Source organism: Urocitellus parryii, chromosome Y (genome assembly GCF_045843805.1).
Source record: "Urocitellus parryii isolate mUroPar1 chromosome Y, mUroPar1.hap1, whole genome shotgun sequence".
In the NCBI taxonomy this organism is placed as follows: Eukaryota; Metazoa; Chordata; class Mammalia; order Rodentia; family Sciuridae; genus Urocitellus; species Urocitellus parryii.
This window is the reverse complement of record NC_135548.1, coordinates 25,881,527-25,895,648: the sequence shown is the minus strand read 5'-3', so window position 1 is coordinate 25,895,648 and position 14,122 is coordinate 25,881,527. Positions and strand designations below refer to the sequence as shown.

The following is a 14,122-nucleotide window of genomic DNA, read 5'->3' as shown; positions in this document are numbered from 1 at the left end:
TTATCCTTAAAGTATGGAAATGACAATAGAGCGTGTAAAAAATTAGTAATTCTTTAGAAACTGTAGTAGGGATTTTCAAAGAGAAACTTTTTTTTTTTTTTTTTGTGACTATCATATGCCGTTAGCAAGTTTTCATTTTATAGCCAATTTTAGCCACTCTATACTGGTACATCTCTTGCCTAAGGGCTATAAACTTTAATAGAGTATCTGATACAGAAGTTACTCTCCTACCAGGAAGGCCAAGGTAAGATGTGAAATGCAAGGAAAGCAGGCAGTGTAAATACAAAATCATACCCTGCCACTGCTGGGTTTTTTTGTTTTGTTTTGTTTTGTTTTTGTTTTTCGTTTGTTTGTTTGTTTAATAAAGTGGCAACCAGGGGCCAAAAAAAAAAATTCGTAAAATTACATTGTTTTCAAAAACAACACATTAAAAGTACAAAATTCATTGTCGGTAATGGTTTGGAAAATGTTTATCCACCTTTAGATCCTCTCTTAAGCTAAAAACAGACAATAATCTCATCTTGGGGAAAACTTTGTTATGTCCCCAGGCTAAGGGGAATCTGAAGAGTTCCTGAATACAGAATAATCATCTTAGAATTACTAATGTTTAAAGAAAGATAATGACTACTGGGTAAATTTGAACTTGTGTGATCACTTCCTCAATATCTGTTTTAGAGTATGTATTGGAGGAGGGAAAAGGGGGCTCAGGTTTTGGTTTGGTTTGATGTCACTGTAATATATAAATTAAAATATCATCACCACTGCCATATATTCATGAAAAAGATTGCTGTTACATATTTGAAATATTATCTACACTTCAAAACAGGTACATCTAATTCTAAGATTTGTGGATTCTAGAAACATTACAACTTTAAAATCACATCCAAAAAATGTGTGAAATATAGCCAGGACAGTGGCACATATCTGTAACTTGGGAAGCAAAGGCAGGAAGTTGTAAGTCCAAGGCCAGCTTCAGCAATTTAGTGAGACATTTGGCAACAGCTCTGTCTCAAAATAAAAAGAACTGGAGATACTGCTTAGTGGTAAAGCTCCCCAGGTTCAATACCATGTACACACACACACACACACGAAAAGTGAAATGTCAAGCTTAAAAAAGATCTGCATTTCTAAATGTAATTTAATATTTTTAAATGTGTCCCTAAATGTTGGACATATTAGTATTTTCTTAATTCCTCTTCAAATATGAGAGTTTCAAAGTTGTTTACTGTATATATTTAACTTGAAGAACTAAACCTTTTGAAATTTATGACTGCTTAACACACCAGTGTTAGCCATTTTCTGAGTTCCCCACATGACTTCTTTTTATTCTTTGATAAAATGATGAAGTCTGCTTTGCAGACAATATTTGAAAAAAATATAACTCTGTGGAGCTGAATAATGATTAAATAAAGTCTAAAATATGAACACAGAAAAAGCTATTCATGTGAAGTTAATATAACAAATGCCCCTCTGAATTTAAGATAGCTTCAACACTATTATCTCACCAATAAAAATTCAATGATTTTTTATTAAAATATAATACCTGTGTTATATTAAAATTTCCAAAATGTCTCAGTTTTTTTAAGTTTTTGGTCAATTTGAATTAGTATCCAACTAAAGCCAACTTATATTAGTTTATTATATGTCTGACTCACATTCCATTTAAAACAATTACTTCTGCATGTTTATTTATTCATTTTTTTCTTTTTTCTTTAGTCTTTGATTTGTGGAAAAAATCAGTAAATATTCTTGTTAAAATGGGACACATTCTAAATTGTACTATTTGTGTACTTACAGTAATTTTTTTTTGTCTTTCTTATCCCTCTCAGTTTTTATATTTGTATATTTCAAAATGTTTGTGGAAAAGGTTTAAAAATTCAAAAGAAATTCTGATAAATAGAGTGTATATCTGTGGCTGCATGTGTCTATATGTGCCTGCTTATTTTTGTAATTTTGCACTTATTAATCTGAGCATGTAAAATCAAATATTTATATGCTAGGCAGCTTATTCTTCAACGTGATTCAGGTTTCGCAGGTGTTCAACCAGTATCTCATTTCACACATGTCATCATTACAGTGCACAAACCCTTCAACCACAATGTAAAAATGCATGTGATATCTTGAGTAATATGACTATTGTCTGTAACATAAATTGGAGATCTTTTGTAACAACTTGACTTATTTTCAATAAACTATAGGTATTTTTGGTTGTTTGTTCTTGTATTTTAGGTGTGTGTTGATTGAAAATTTCAATTGGTGAAAGAATTGGAGCAAGAAAACAAGCTAAAAATATGTTTGCTGAGTTTGAAAGGAAATATTTTCTTCTAGTCTTATTTTTATACCTTCCCTTTTGGATTCTTACTAGTTTTTGTTTTAGTATTTGAACCAGCAACTGTGAAAAGCAACGGAATAGTTCTAGCTTCATTCTTAGCTGAATTAAAGCACATTAATTAAAATAGTCTCCAGGATTTTGCCACTCAAAGTATTATATATAGATATACATATTTTGAAACTGAAATTCATTTTTTGTTCATTTAAATAATTTGGACTCCCTAACTTCAATTTCTTTTTTTTTGATTCATCAATTAAATTTTACTTTATAATAATTTCAATTCAAATCCCAACTAGGAAGTGGAGTGATTATAAGTTTGTTTACCAAAATTAGTATATACCTTTAAAGTATTTGGAAAGGAATCATTTCTTTTAAAAAAAAATGTTCTTTTTAGTTATACATGAGAGTAGAGTGAATTTTGACACATTTTCACAAACATGGAGTATACCTTATTCTAATTAGGATCCCAATCTTGGGGACATACATGATGTTGAGATTCACTGTGGTATATAATTATATATACACAGGAAATTTTTGTCAAAATCATTTCACTGTCTTTGCTATTCCTATCTTCCCTCCCTTCCCTTCATTACCCTTTGTCTAATCCACTGAATTTCTATTCCTCCTCCTTCCCTCCCACCTTGTTTTGTGTTAGCATCCCCAAGTCAGAGAGAACATTTGACCTTTGGGTTTTTGGGACTGACTTATTTCACTTAGCATGATAGTCTCCAGATCCATCCATTTATCAGAAAATGTCATAAAGTCATTCTTCTTTATGGCTGAGTAATATTCCATTGTATATATACATTTTCTTTATTTATTCATCTGTTGAAGTTCACTTAGGTTTGTTTCATAGTTTAGCTATTGTGAATTGAGCTGCTATAAACATTGATGTGACTACTTCACTCCAGTATGCTGATTTTAACTCCTTTTTATACAGTGAAGTGATATAACTGGGTCAAATGATGTTTCCATTCCTAGTTTTTTAAGGAATCTCCATACTGCTTTCCAGAGTGGTTGCACCAATTTTCAGTTCCACCAGCAATATAAATGCCCCCCTTTTCCCATATCCTCACCAGCATTTATTGTTACTTGTATTCTTGATAATTGTTATTCTGACTGAAGTGAGTTGACAACTCACTGTAATTTTAATTTGCATTTCTCTAATTGCTAGAGATGTTGAACATTTTTTATATATTTGTTGACTGTTCATATTTCTTCTTTTGAGAAGTGTCTGGCTAGTTCTTTTGCCTAATTATTGTTTGGGTTATTTGTGTTTGTTCGGAGTTAAGCCTTATGAGTTCTTTGTATATCCTGAAAATTAAGGCCTTATCGGAGATGCAGGTGCCAAAGATTTTCTCCCATTTTGTACTCTCTCTCACACTCTTGATTTTTTTTCTTTGCTGTGAAGAACCTTTTTAATTTGATACCATTCCATGTATTGATTTTTCTAACCTCAATTTCTTGACATATCAAACTTCCTCATGGTGAATATTGGTAATCTTTCTACATATCTTAGGAGTGGCAGTTCTGTTCAACTTATAATTATTTCCTTAAGTTTCAAAGGCTCTGTATTTCTCTATTAAATGAATTAAAAACATCTTGTCTAGGAAATCAGACAATCAATAAGCTGATCAAAACTTATCTCTTTAGATACACTGCTATCTCATACTTCTTTGAATTTAGCCATACTACAAAACTATTTCCTCAAAGCTAGGCACACATATTTTTAAACTGTAGCTCTTTTGCACAAACTTCTCTTTCTTTTCTAACAAATTTAGGCTAAACTTTTAGAATTCATGTAAAAGCATTTTCATCAGACAAGTACACCATGATTCTCCCAGATTTTAGCCAATTCTTTGATCCATTACTTTAACACTCTATACATACCTTTTTAAGGGCACTTGTTTTGCTGTGGAAAACATTTGTGTATCTAAATTTTCCTAGTAAAAAAGAAATCATGATATTTACCTTTGTTACCTAAATAAGAGTATAGGTATGTTTTTTAAATACCATAAAGTTTAGAAAGCTATACATTGGGCTATCAATTGCAAACGCCTGCTCAAATGTTTGAACTTTTAAGGAAAAAAATGACTTAGGTTTTTTTCTCATGGCATGCATTTGAAAAATTACCATTCATCAAGTAAAAATTGAATGCAATTAGAATGGGTTATGTTCTATTGTCCTTGAATTTCAGGTATGATCCCAAAACAGACACTTGGACCATGGTGGCTCCTTTGAGTATGCCCCGAGATGCTGTTGGAGTGTGTCTCCTTGGTGACAGATTATATGCTGTTGGTGGCTATGATGGGCAGACATACCTCAACACCATGGAATCCTATGATCCACAAACTAATGAGTGGACACAGGTAAGATTGTCATCTACTAAAGTTACTTCAAGTATAAGAATTAACTTCATTTACTTCTTTTGGAGTAAGAAGATACAAATAGTGATTGTTCTAGCCCAATTGCCTTCAACCAACAATGATTTAGTCCTAGGTTAAGATTGAAATAAATATCATTAAATCACATTTTATGTATTTATCTGTTGCATGTGATATTAAAATAAACTTGTATTGAAAAGGGACATGCCTGCTTCACTTGCATTTTCACTTTATAATAAGCCATACAAGGAACAGGAATTGAATTTGAGTTAGCTGAAGCAAAAAAGTAAAAGTGTCATATACTTCTTACAAAATCCTAACACAAGTATATTTGGTTTTACACACAGTTAGAAAAAGGAAATTGGTGTCTGCAAAACTCGACCTTTTTGCCACTCATGTTTGCCTGTTTATTGGGTCCATTCTTACCTAAGAGAATTTTCCATTTGATGCTGTTGTAAGCTCCCACTCATAATCTTCATAACCACAAATGAAATAAAATAAATTGTTGTCCCAGTTGAATTAAAAAGAAAAACAATTCTAAATAGCTTTTCGTATATAAAGTACCCAGTCCTTGACAATGACTTTACCCAAAAGAGTTAGGGAATGATTGGCTTAAATGGGACATTAGCCGCTGAATATAGTTAGGGACTCAAGCTTATGCTAGAGTGTAGCAGCTCCCATTCTGAGTGCATAGTTAGAGGATGCATGCTGGTGTGTGTGTGTGTGTGTGTGTGTGTGTGTGTGTGTTAGGGAGGATGAAGGCAAGACAACCCAAGTAGACCTAAGTTTACAGAAAGCACCTGAAGCTTACAGCTTCTATGTCCTGAATACATTCTAAGACTTGTGTCCTTACAGTCAATTGCTCTTTCCTTTTTTCTTTCATAATTTCCTCAATATTTGTATCATTTTGTTTATTAGTCAGAAGTCTAAACATAAGATATATTCCAAATAAATACATAGCTTCTATCAATGAGTGCACTGATTTTCCAAAGTCTTACTTGGTTGAAGTTGATTAATGATCACATCTCATATGCATTAATGGATGGAAGTGCAGAATAAAATTTCTAACGTTCAGGCTAAGGTACCTGAATTATGAATCTCCCTCCCCCCTAAAAGAAACCTCTTGAATTCAATAAATATAGATATATTTGGTTGAGCAAGGGAAAATGGAAAAATGGAGGAAAGAAGGTGAAATATTAGGATAAATGAGTTCTGTGAGTTGCAACAATTCTTTAATTGTGAGAGAAACAATTTTTATCCAAAGGGTACGAAATATAAAATTAGTTACTAATGACTGCTTTTCACATTGTTGTACTAAAAGTTTAGATATATTTTGAGTTTTTAACTTTGAGACCTTAGTATTTCCAAAGAGTACTACAAGAATTAATGATATTTTATTTACTTAAAAAGTCCCAGTTCAATGGTATGTAATTGAAATGTATCACTTATACAAATGAGCATTAAAGGAAGTTTATGGGTGTATAAATGATATATAATATCTTCATAACGTATATGTAGTATAAAACCATTATGCTTACCATTCCTCTAAAATTGAAGTCAAAATAATGCATGCAGTAATAATAAGTTTTAAAAGCCTCCTAAAGACTATTTTCCTCATCTGTATTTTGTTATACTCTTTTGTGTCATATAATGTCTTACAAACAGCAAGGCATTATGTTTTATAACTTTATTTTAGTATAATACGCATTAATTTTAAAACTATTAAATTACTTTAATATCTTACTTCCACATCTTTTCATTATTCATATTTTTAAGACACTTGAGGGGACTGTCAACAGACTCACACAAAAACCTTTTGAAAACTCTGAGGATTCCAGCCTATTGGAAATGTTTCTTATATATGACATTTAATTCCATAAATTTCACTCCACTTACCCCTTATGAAATCCATTGGTTATCCCATATATCATTGACCCCCCCCAGAACAAGTGGCTGATCATTGGAATGAATAAAGCAAAATAGTAAAATATCCAAGGATATGATTATTTGTAAGACTTTCCATGTAAGCTAGAATCAGAAATGATGAAAACAGATTAGGGAGTAATTCCCATACATAAGTCTTAGTGTGTTTGTAGAGAACATATCCGCATATCTGTGTGTGATTATGAATGTGTTTTAAATAAATTTGACTGCCATTAAACATTAGGCTTATTTCTGCCATTTAGTTTGAAAAATACAATACATGCGCTTCAAGACTTATAAAGAACTTTATTCTATTTCTCATAGCCTGGGTAAAATCATCGATTCCTGTGTTCTCTTGCTGTACTCTTCCAGCGTTCTCACACTGTATGCCTCTACCATCTGAGTATAAGAAAATAAAACAATGTGTCTTTTTTTTATATATAAAGAGAGAGTATTTTTTTTAGAGAGAGAGAGAGAGAATTTTTTAATATTTATTTATTTTTTTTTAGTTCTCAGCGGACACAACATCTTGGCCTGTATGTGGTGCTGAGGATCGAACCAGGGCCACAGGCATGCCAGGCAAGCGTGATACTGCTTGAGCCACATCCCCAGCCCAACAATGTGTCTTTTAATAATCTGTCTCCAAATACTATCTTGATTGGTAAAATATAGGGAATATGTGAATGTTTCTCATGCCAATTAATTGAGAACTGTCCTTTCTACTCTGTTAACTTTGGCGTGCATGTGTTCAGTTTATTTTCACACAACATATCATAGGATTGAGAATGTGTTCCAGGGAAGCCTTTTAAGATACCTGCCAATGTAGATATACATAAAAAGTAAAGCTACTCAATCTGTTTGCAGTCGAGTGCACAGTACTTCCCAGTATTGAATGTATATCAGAGGGCCTTTGAGAAACTTTTCAAAAACATTTACCCAGTACTCATCCATTTCTATTTAATGGTAGGAATACTACATATATATTTGGTAAAAGCCCCTTAGATGACTCTGATGTGAAACAACATCTGAAAACAATTAGGTAACTACAGAAACACAAGGAAAAGCACATGTATTTTAGAGTTAGATGCATTTAAATTTCTTCACTTTGATGATGTGTGACTTACATATTGCCTCTTGCTGCTTGCCGCTTAATGCTCTATTCACTCACCAGTCACATGGAGCACGTGGAGATGACTATACACAAAGTGACTGCAGATAATTGTGGTGACCTATAAAAATTATTCTTAGCACAAAATCACCTATGAAGGACTTCACATGTTCCTTTCCTCCTCTCAGTTTAACATCAATTCTAAAGGAAGACATTTATTATCTTTTATTACATTAAATTAGCTTTTATAAACAATGTATTGAGTGAAAGGAATAAAAAATTAATATTATTTGAGTTCTTTTAAACTTACAGTGAGATAATGGGTAACTAAATACATTAGAAAGAACTGATAGATAATGCAGTTAATTTCCATATTTAGAAAATGAGAAAATGTTCTTTCTCAATCCAGCTCATATTAGTTATCTTATTTCTTACTTTTTATTCACTTTATTTCTAGCATGAAACAACAGTATTTAATTTCTAGTCTACCCTGATTCTTTAGATCTTAGAAAACCATAATAAAAATTGATATCAAAAAGTCAAATTATTAAAATGTTGATTTACATCTAAAGAATAAATCTTCATTGTAAACTACATTAAATTTTTAATATATGTCTAGCTATTTTTTTATTTAATATTATTTTTAAAATCCAGTTCTCATTTCAATGATTGTCATAACTTAAAAAAATTTAATAAGCCACACAGCAATTGTAATTATGGCCTATTTATGAGAAAATATTGAAGTTACTCCATTGTATGTCTCTGTCTGGAATGAATGAATAACACATTTAATTCAATATAATATCTAGGGAAATAACTTCAAAATGATTGCAGTGAGTATAATAGCCGTTTCTTCTCAAATATAGTCCAAGTTATCACTATGAAGTATCATTGCAAAAGTATACATGCAAACTGAAGAGTAAATCTTCATTGAAAATTTTTCTATAGAAATTTCATTTTACTGAAGATCTAGTTTATTATTTTTCTTAAAAATTCCATAAATGACTGAAGGTATTACCATTTTTAATATACAAATCACTGCCTTTTTAAAAATGCCATTGTCAATGTTTCCATTTTAATGTACTACTTGTGGATGAAAGGAGAAAATGCAAGTATATTTATAATTTTTATAATATTAACCTTTTAAATATATTATAATTTGCATATTTTACTCTGAGAGTAAAATTTGTCTGAAAGTTGTTTTTTATCTTTTTGGACAGATGGCATCCTTGAATATTGGGAGAGCAGGTGCCTCCCAATATTCAAGCAACCTTGACTTATATTTATTTTACTTGGAGGGATTTTATTTGCTGGAGTGGTTATTTTTGTGACATGAATAAATTACATGACAGCAAATCATTCTATTGTTTTACAATCTGTGGCAATATGGAACAGGTTGCCAAGAGTAGAAGATATGCTGTTTCATCTCACAGAATCTGATTGATTACTGTTTTCCTAATCAGATGTGGTCATAACAGGAAGCAGAATAATGTTTTATTAAAACAACCTGCTCCTTCCTCATTTTCCTAAGCTACGAGGAAAATTAGAGAATAGATTCACGCTTGTCTCTTGCATTCAGAAAACAAACTGTCCTGCTATTCAAAGCTGCATATTTCATCAGAGACAATGGTTGAAATGTATTGCAACCATATTAGCAATCTAAACTGGCAAACACAAGGAATTGTTTTCATTAGGCTTGCCACATTTCTTTGGATTTGAACACACTGAGCCAAAGAATCAATACAATTATGGGCTTTCGCCTTATGTTGAGTTCAGTGTAAGCATGGAAGCTAGTTATTCTGAATGATATATATATATATATATATATATATATATATATATACACTGCATGTAAAGTGCTTTAGAAATTTTGTTCTTTAAAAAATATATTAGAATTTTTCAAGAAAAAATATAATTCATTATGTTGGAGTGTTTATGATTATTACTCTAAAGAAGACAGGCTTCAGATTCTCATTTCCCATTTTTTCAAACTTGTTACATTGATATGTACATTATTTTAAGCCAAATGTTTGTAGTTGTTTAAATCATAAAATAATAACATTGCATAACATTCTTAATAAATATGCCCATGTAAATTTTAAATACAATTAATAAATAATAGAACATTTGCTTTTATCAGTGTATCTTTCTTAAATAGATTTTAATTTAGATCTAGGTTGAAATTGACAAGGTATACTACAGAGAAAAACAGTGTTATTGTCTTACTTTTCAAAATTAGAGAAACACAAATTGATTTCCTCCTAAAGCAATACCATGCAGACACCATTTGTGGTTATTGTTGTCTTTTGTAGTCACTGACTTGAGACAGTATTAATGCCTTGAAAATATTCATCATATAATAAATTAAGAATTGTTCAGAAGTTTTAAAATGCAAATAAATCCTTCTTTTTAAGTCAGTGCAAACCACAAAATTAACTTATTGTTGGATGGTGAAAAATGTATGGAATCTAACAACTAAGGAAATATTATTGAGAGATTTTCCCAAGAATATATTGAGAAACTATAAATTCCCCAAGATCTAGATATCAAAATTATTACTTACAATCCTCTACAGAAAAATGATGTTGTTAAAGATAAAGATGCTAAGATGCTACTGATTGTTTTTAAATTCTGATTTTAAAAATATATAACTCTCACCAGTAGCAAAAAAAATCAACTCGAATGAATTAAAATCTTAAATGTAAGACCTAAACTAGAAAACTCCTAGAAGAAAAAAAAAAGGGGCGGGGGGACACATTTCAGGACATTGGAATGGGTTAGTTTCTTTTATTGGACAAGATCCCAAATGCACAGGAAACAAAAGCAAACATAAACAAATAGGATTATATCAAACAAAAAATCTTCTACACAGCAAAGAGATCCCATCGACAAAATGAAGAAACAATCTTCCGAATGGGAGAAAGTTATAATGTGAATACGTGGTGGTGCAGAAAACTCATGTGTGAGACAATGCAAGAATGTGCAGAGGTGAAATGATCAGATCATGAAATCCATAAACTTATCTGTGGATTAATTCACTTGAATGGATAACTGGATGGTAACTATAGGCAGGTAGATTGTGGCTGGAGGAAGTAGGGCACTAGGGTCATGAATTTGTGGTTTATATTTTGTTCCTGTTGAGTGGAACATCCTCTGCTTCCTGGTTGTCATATACTAAGTTCTTTATCTCCACCACATCTTTCCACCATGATGTTCTGTCTCATCTCTGGTCCAGAGCTATGGAGTTGGTCAACCATAGACTGAATCTATGAAATCATGAGCTGAAATAAACTTTTCCTCCTCTAAAGTGTTCATGTTGGATCTTTTGGTCACAGTGACACAATGCTGACTAATACACTATCTAATAAGGAATTAATCTCCAGAATATGTAGCAAAACAAAGAGCTCAATAGCACTAAAACAACCTAATTAATAAATGGGCAATAGAGCTTATAAGCTATTTTGTAAGTAAAACAACAGGTATATGGAAAAATATTCAGCATAACTAGCCATTAAGAAGGATGCAAATCAGAACCCCAATGAAATATTACCTCACTCTTGTAAGAAAAAAAAGTGATGGAGAGGGTATAGATTAAAAGAAAAACTGGCATATTGTTGCTTAGAATGTAAATTACTACACCACTATGGACATCATATTGAAACTCCTCAAATAATTAAAAAAATAGAACTACCCTATTACACAGCAATCAACTACTAGGTATACAGCTAAAATACATGAAATCAACAGTAGAAGGATGTCTGCACTCCCATGTTCACTGTAGCACTATTCATACTAATCAAGAAATGGAAACAAGGTAAGTGTTCATCAACTGATGAATGGATAAAGAAAATGTGGTGCACATACAACATGGAATAGTATTCAGCCATGAAAAAGGGGAATCTTGTCATTTGCAACAACATGAATGAAACTAGAAATTTGTTAAGTGAAGTAGGGCACAGAAAGATAGGAACTGAATAACCTTATTCATATGTGGAATATTAAAAGGTGACCTCATAGATATTGGGAGTAGAATGGTGATTAACAGGTTGGAGAGGATGCAGGGAACAGAGGGAAAGTTTTATCAAAGCATGCTAAGTTATGGTTAGATAAGAGCAAGAAGTTCTGGTACGCAATTACACAGTAGCATGACTATAAATAACAATAATATATTGTATATTTCAATGTAGATATGAGAATCTGAGTATTTTTTACTAAGCTGGATACTAGATTCACAAAATTACAATTCAATGTATTCTTCTCACTTTTGTTTTGGAAATGTAGTTATTTCTTATTAAAATACATTTATTAAAAAAACTCGAGGAAAGGATGTTTTCATCATAAATGGTGATAAATGTTTGAGAAGAGAGATAAGTTTAAACTGATCTAAACATAATGCAGTGTATAGAAAAGCATCATATGGGGGCCAGGCAGAGTGGCACACACCTGTAATCTCAGTGGCTTGGGAGGCTGAGGCAGGAGGATCACGAGTTCAAAGGGAAACTCAGCAATGGTGAGGCACCAAGGAACTCAGTGAGACCCTGTCTGTAAATAAAATACAAAATAGGGCTGGAGGTGTGGCTCAGTGGTGGAGTGCCCTTGAGTTCAATCCCCAATAGCCCCTCCAGAAAAAGCACAATATAGTAAACCATAAATATGTCTAACTTGGGTCTTTGTATAAATTGAAAAAAGAAAAAAATTAAAATAGTATTAACCAGAAAAAATTAAATATAAACAGTACAACACAAAGTTTAGCATCTTAATTTCTTATTGTTAAGTATATTCACATTATTGTGAAACACAACTCCAGAACTATTGTATCTTGCATAACTGAAGCTTTATATGTATGAGACAATGTCCCTTGTTCTCCTCCCCTAACCCACAATAACCTACATTCTACTTTCTATGGATTTAACTATGCTATACACTTCATATAACTATAATCATACAATATTTGTATTCTTTTTACTGGACATATTGCCTTTTATGGCAGGGTGTGGGGTGATGCTAGGGATTGAACCCAGAAACTTGTGCATGCTAGGCAAGACTCTAAAACTGAGCTATATCCCCAGTCCCTTGCCTTTTGTTTTTTAGGACTAAATAATACTCCATTGTATGACTACAAAATGTTTTGATGATCAATTCATCTATCCATTTGTACTGGGTTGCTTTCTGTCCTTAATTTTTGTGAAAAGTTCCACTCTAAATGTTTGTTTGTGAGTATCTCCTCACAATTCTTCTTTTAATCCTTTTGGATATAAATCTAGAAGTGGAATTTCAAATCACTTGTAGTTACAATATTTTTGAGTGACCCTCATACTATTTTCCACAGAGGCTACACCATTTCATATCCCCATCAACTGTGAACAAAAATTCCAATGTCTCCACATCCTTGCTAGTACTTGCCTTACTCTGATTATTGAAATTTTGAACATCTTTTCATATACTTAATGACACTTTTACAATTTTTTGAAAAGTATTTATTCAAGTACGCTGCCCATTTTAATGGGGTTGTTTGCTTATGCTACTGTCAAATTGTAGGACTTCATTATTTACATAATTTTCAAATATTTCCTCCCATTGTATAGGCAGTTTTTTTTTACTCTATTGAGTCCTTTGATGAAAGTACCTTAGTTATGAGATTTAACATTTTTAATGCCTTTTTTTCTGCTTCTCAGTCTCAAACCCTTCATTACAACATTCCACAGTTTGAAAAAAAAAAAGAAAGAATTAAACAATTGTCAAATAGGAAAGATATTTTACTATAATGAGCAAGAAACACTTTTCCTTTTGAATCTATATTTTGACAAATGATAGTAAAGAAAAAAGTGTTTTTATCTCATCTTTATTTTATATTCTGAGAATAAAATTAGTTCACCAGAACTAATTTATTAAAATGTGTTGAAATATTAATTGAATATTGAGTATATTTTTTAAAAAACACAATTTTTTCTGTTTCAGAACTTCAATCTATTATTCACAGAAATGTTGAAGCATTATCTTCTTCACGGCATGAGTCTGACTTGAGGGTGTTCTAAATGAGGATTGTAGAATCATTGTGTCTTCCTATACTCATTAGTTTGAGATTTGCATATTTTAAGACCTGTACTTATGAGAGACAATTTTCCTAAGCTCAATGCCACTGTGAAAAAATACACTTAAATGGTTTTTTAACAACTCTAAACATTTTCTTTTCCCTCTATCTAGATATAATTTTAGAGATAGCTAATATAATATACAATCGATCAACAAACATGAAAAAAATGTTCAACATCTCTAGCAATTAGAGAGATGCAAATCAAAACTAATATTTCATCTCACTTCAATCAGAATGGCAATTATTAAAAATATAAACAACAATAATTATTGGTAAGGATG

The 14,122-nt window shown here is 31.6% G+C and overlaps 1 protein-coding gene across 1 annotated transcript in view; it reads left to right on the top strand.

The window, feature by feature from the left end:
• The window catches only part of LOC144250990 (kelch-like protein 1), a 381,896-nt gene extending 368,114 nt beyond the window's left edge, over positions 1-13,782 (top strand). The window contains exons 10-12 of the mRNA XM_077794135.1: positions 4,530-4,701; positions 8,968-8,995; positions 13,706-13,782. Coding sequence (XP_077650261.1) covers positions 4,530-4,701; positions 8,968-8,995; positions 13,706-13,782 — 277 coding nt within the window. The remainder of the gene's footprint in view (positions 1-4,529; positions 4,702-8,967; positions 8,996-13,705) is intronic.
• The last annotated feature ends 340 nt before the right edge of the window (positions 13,783-14,122 follow it).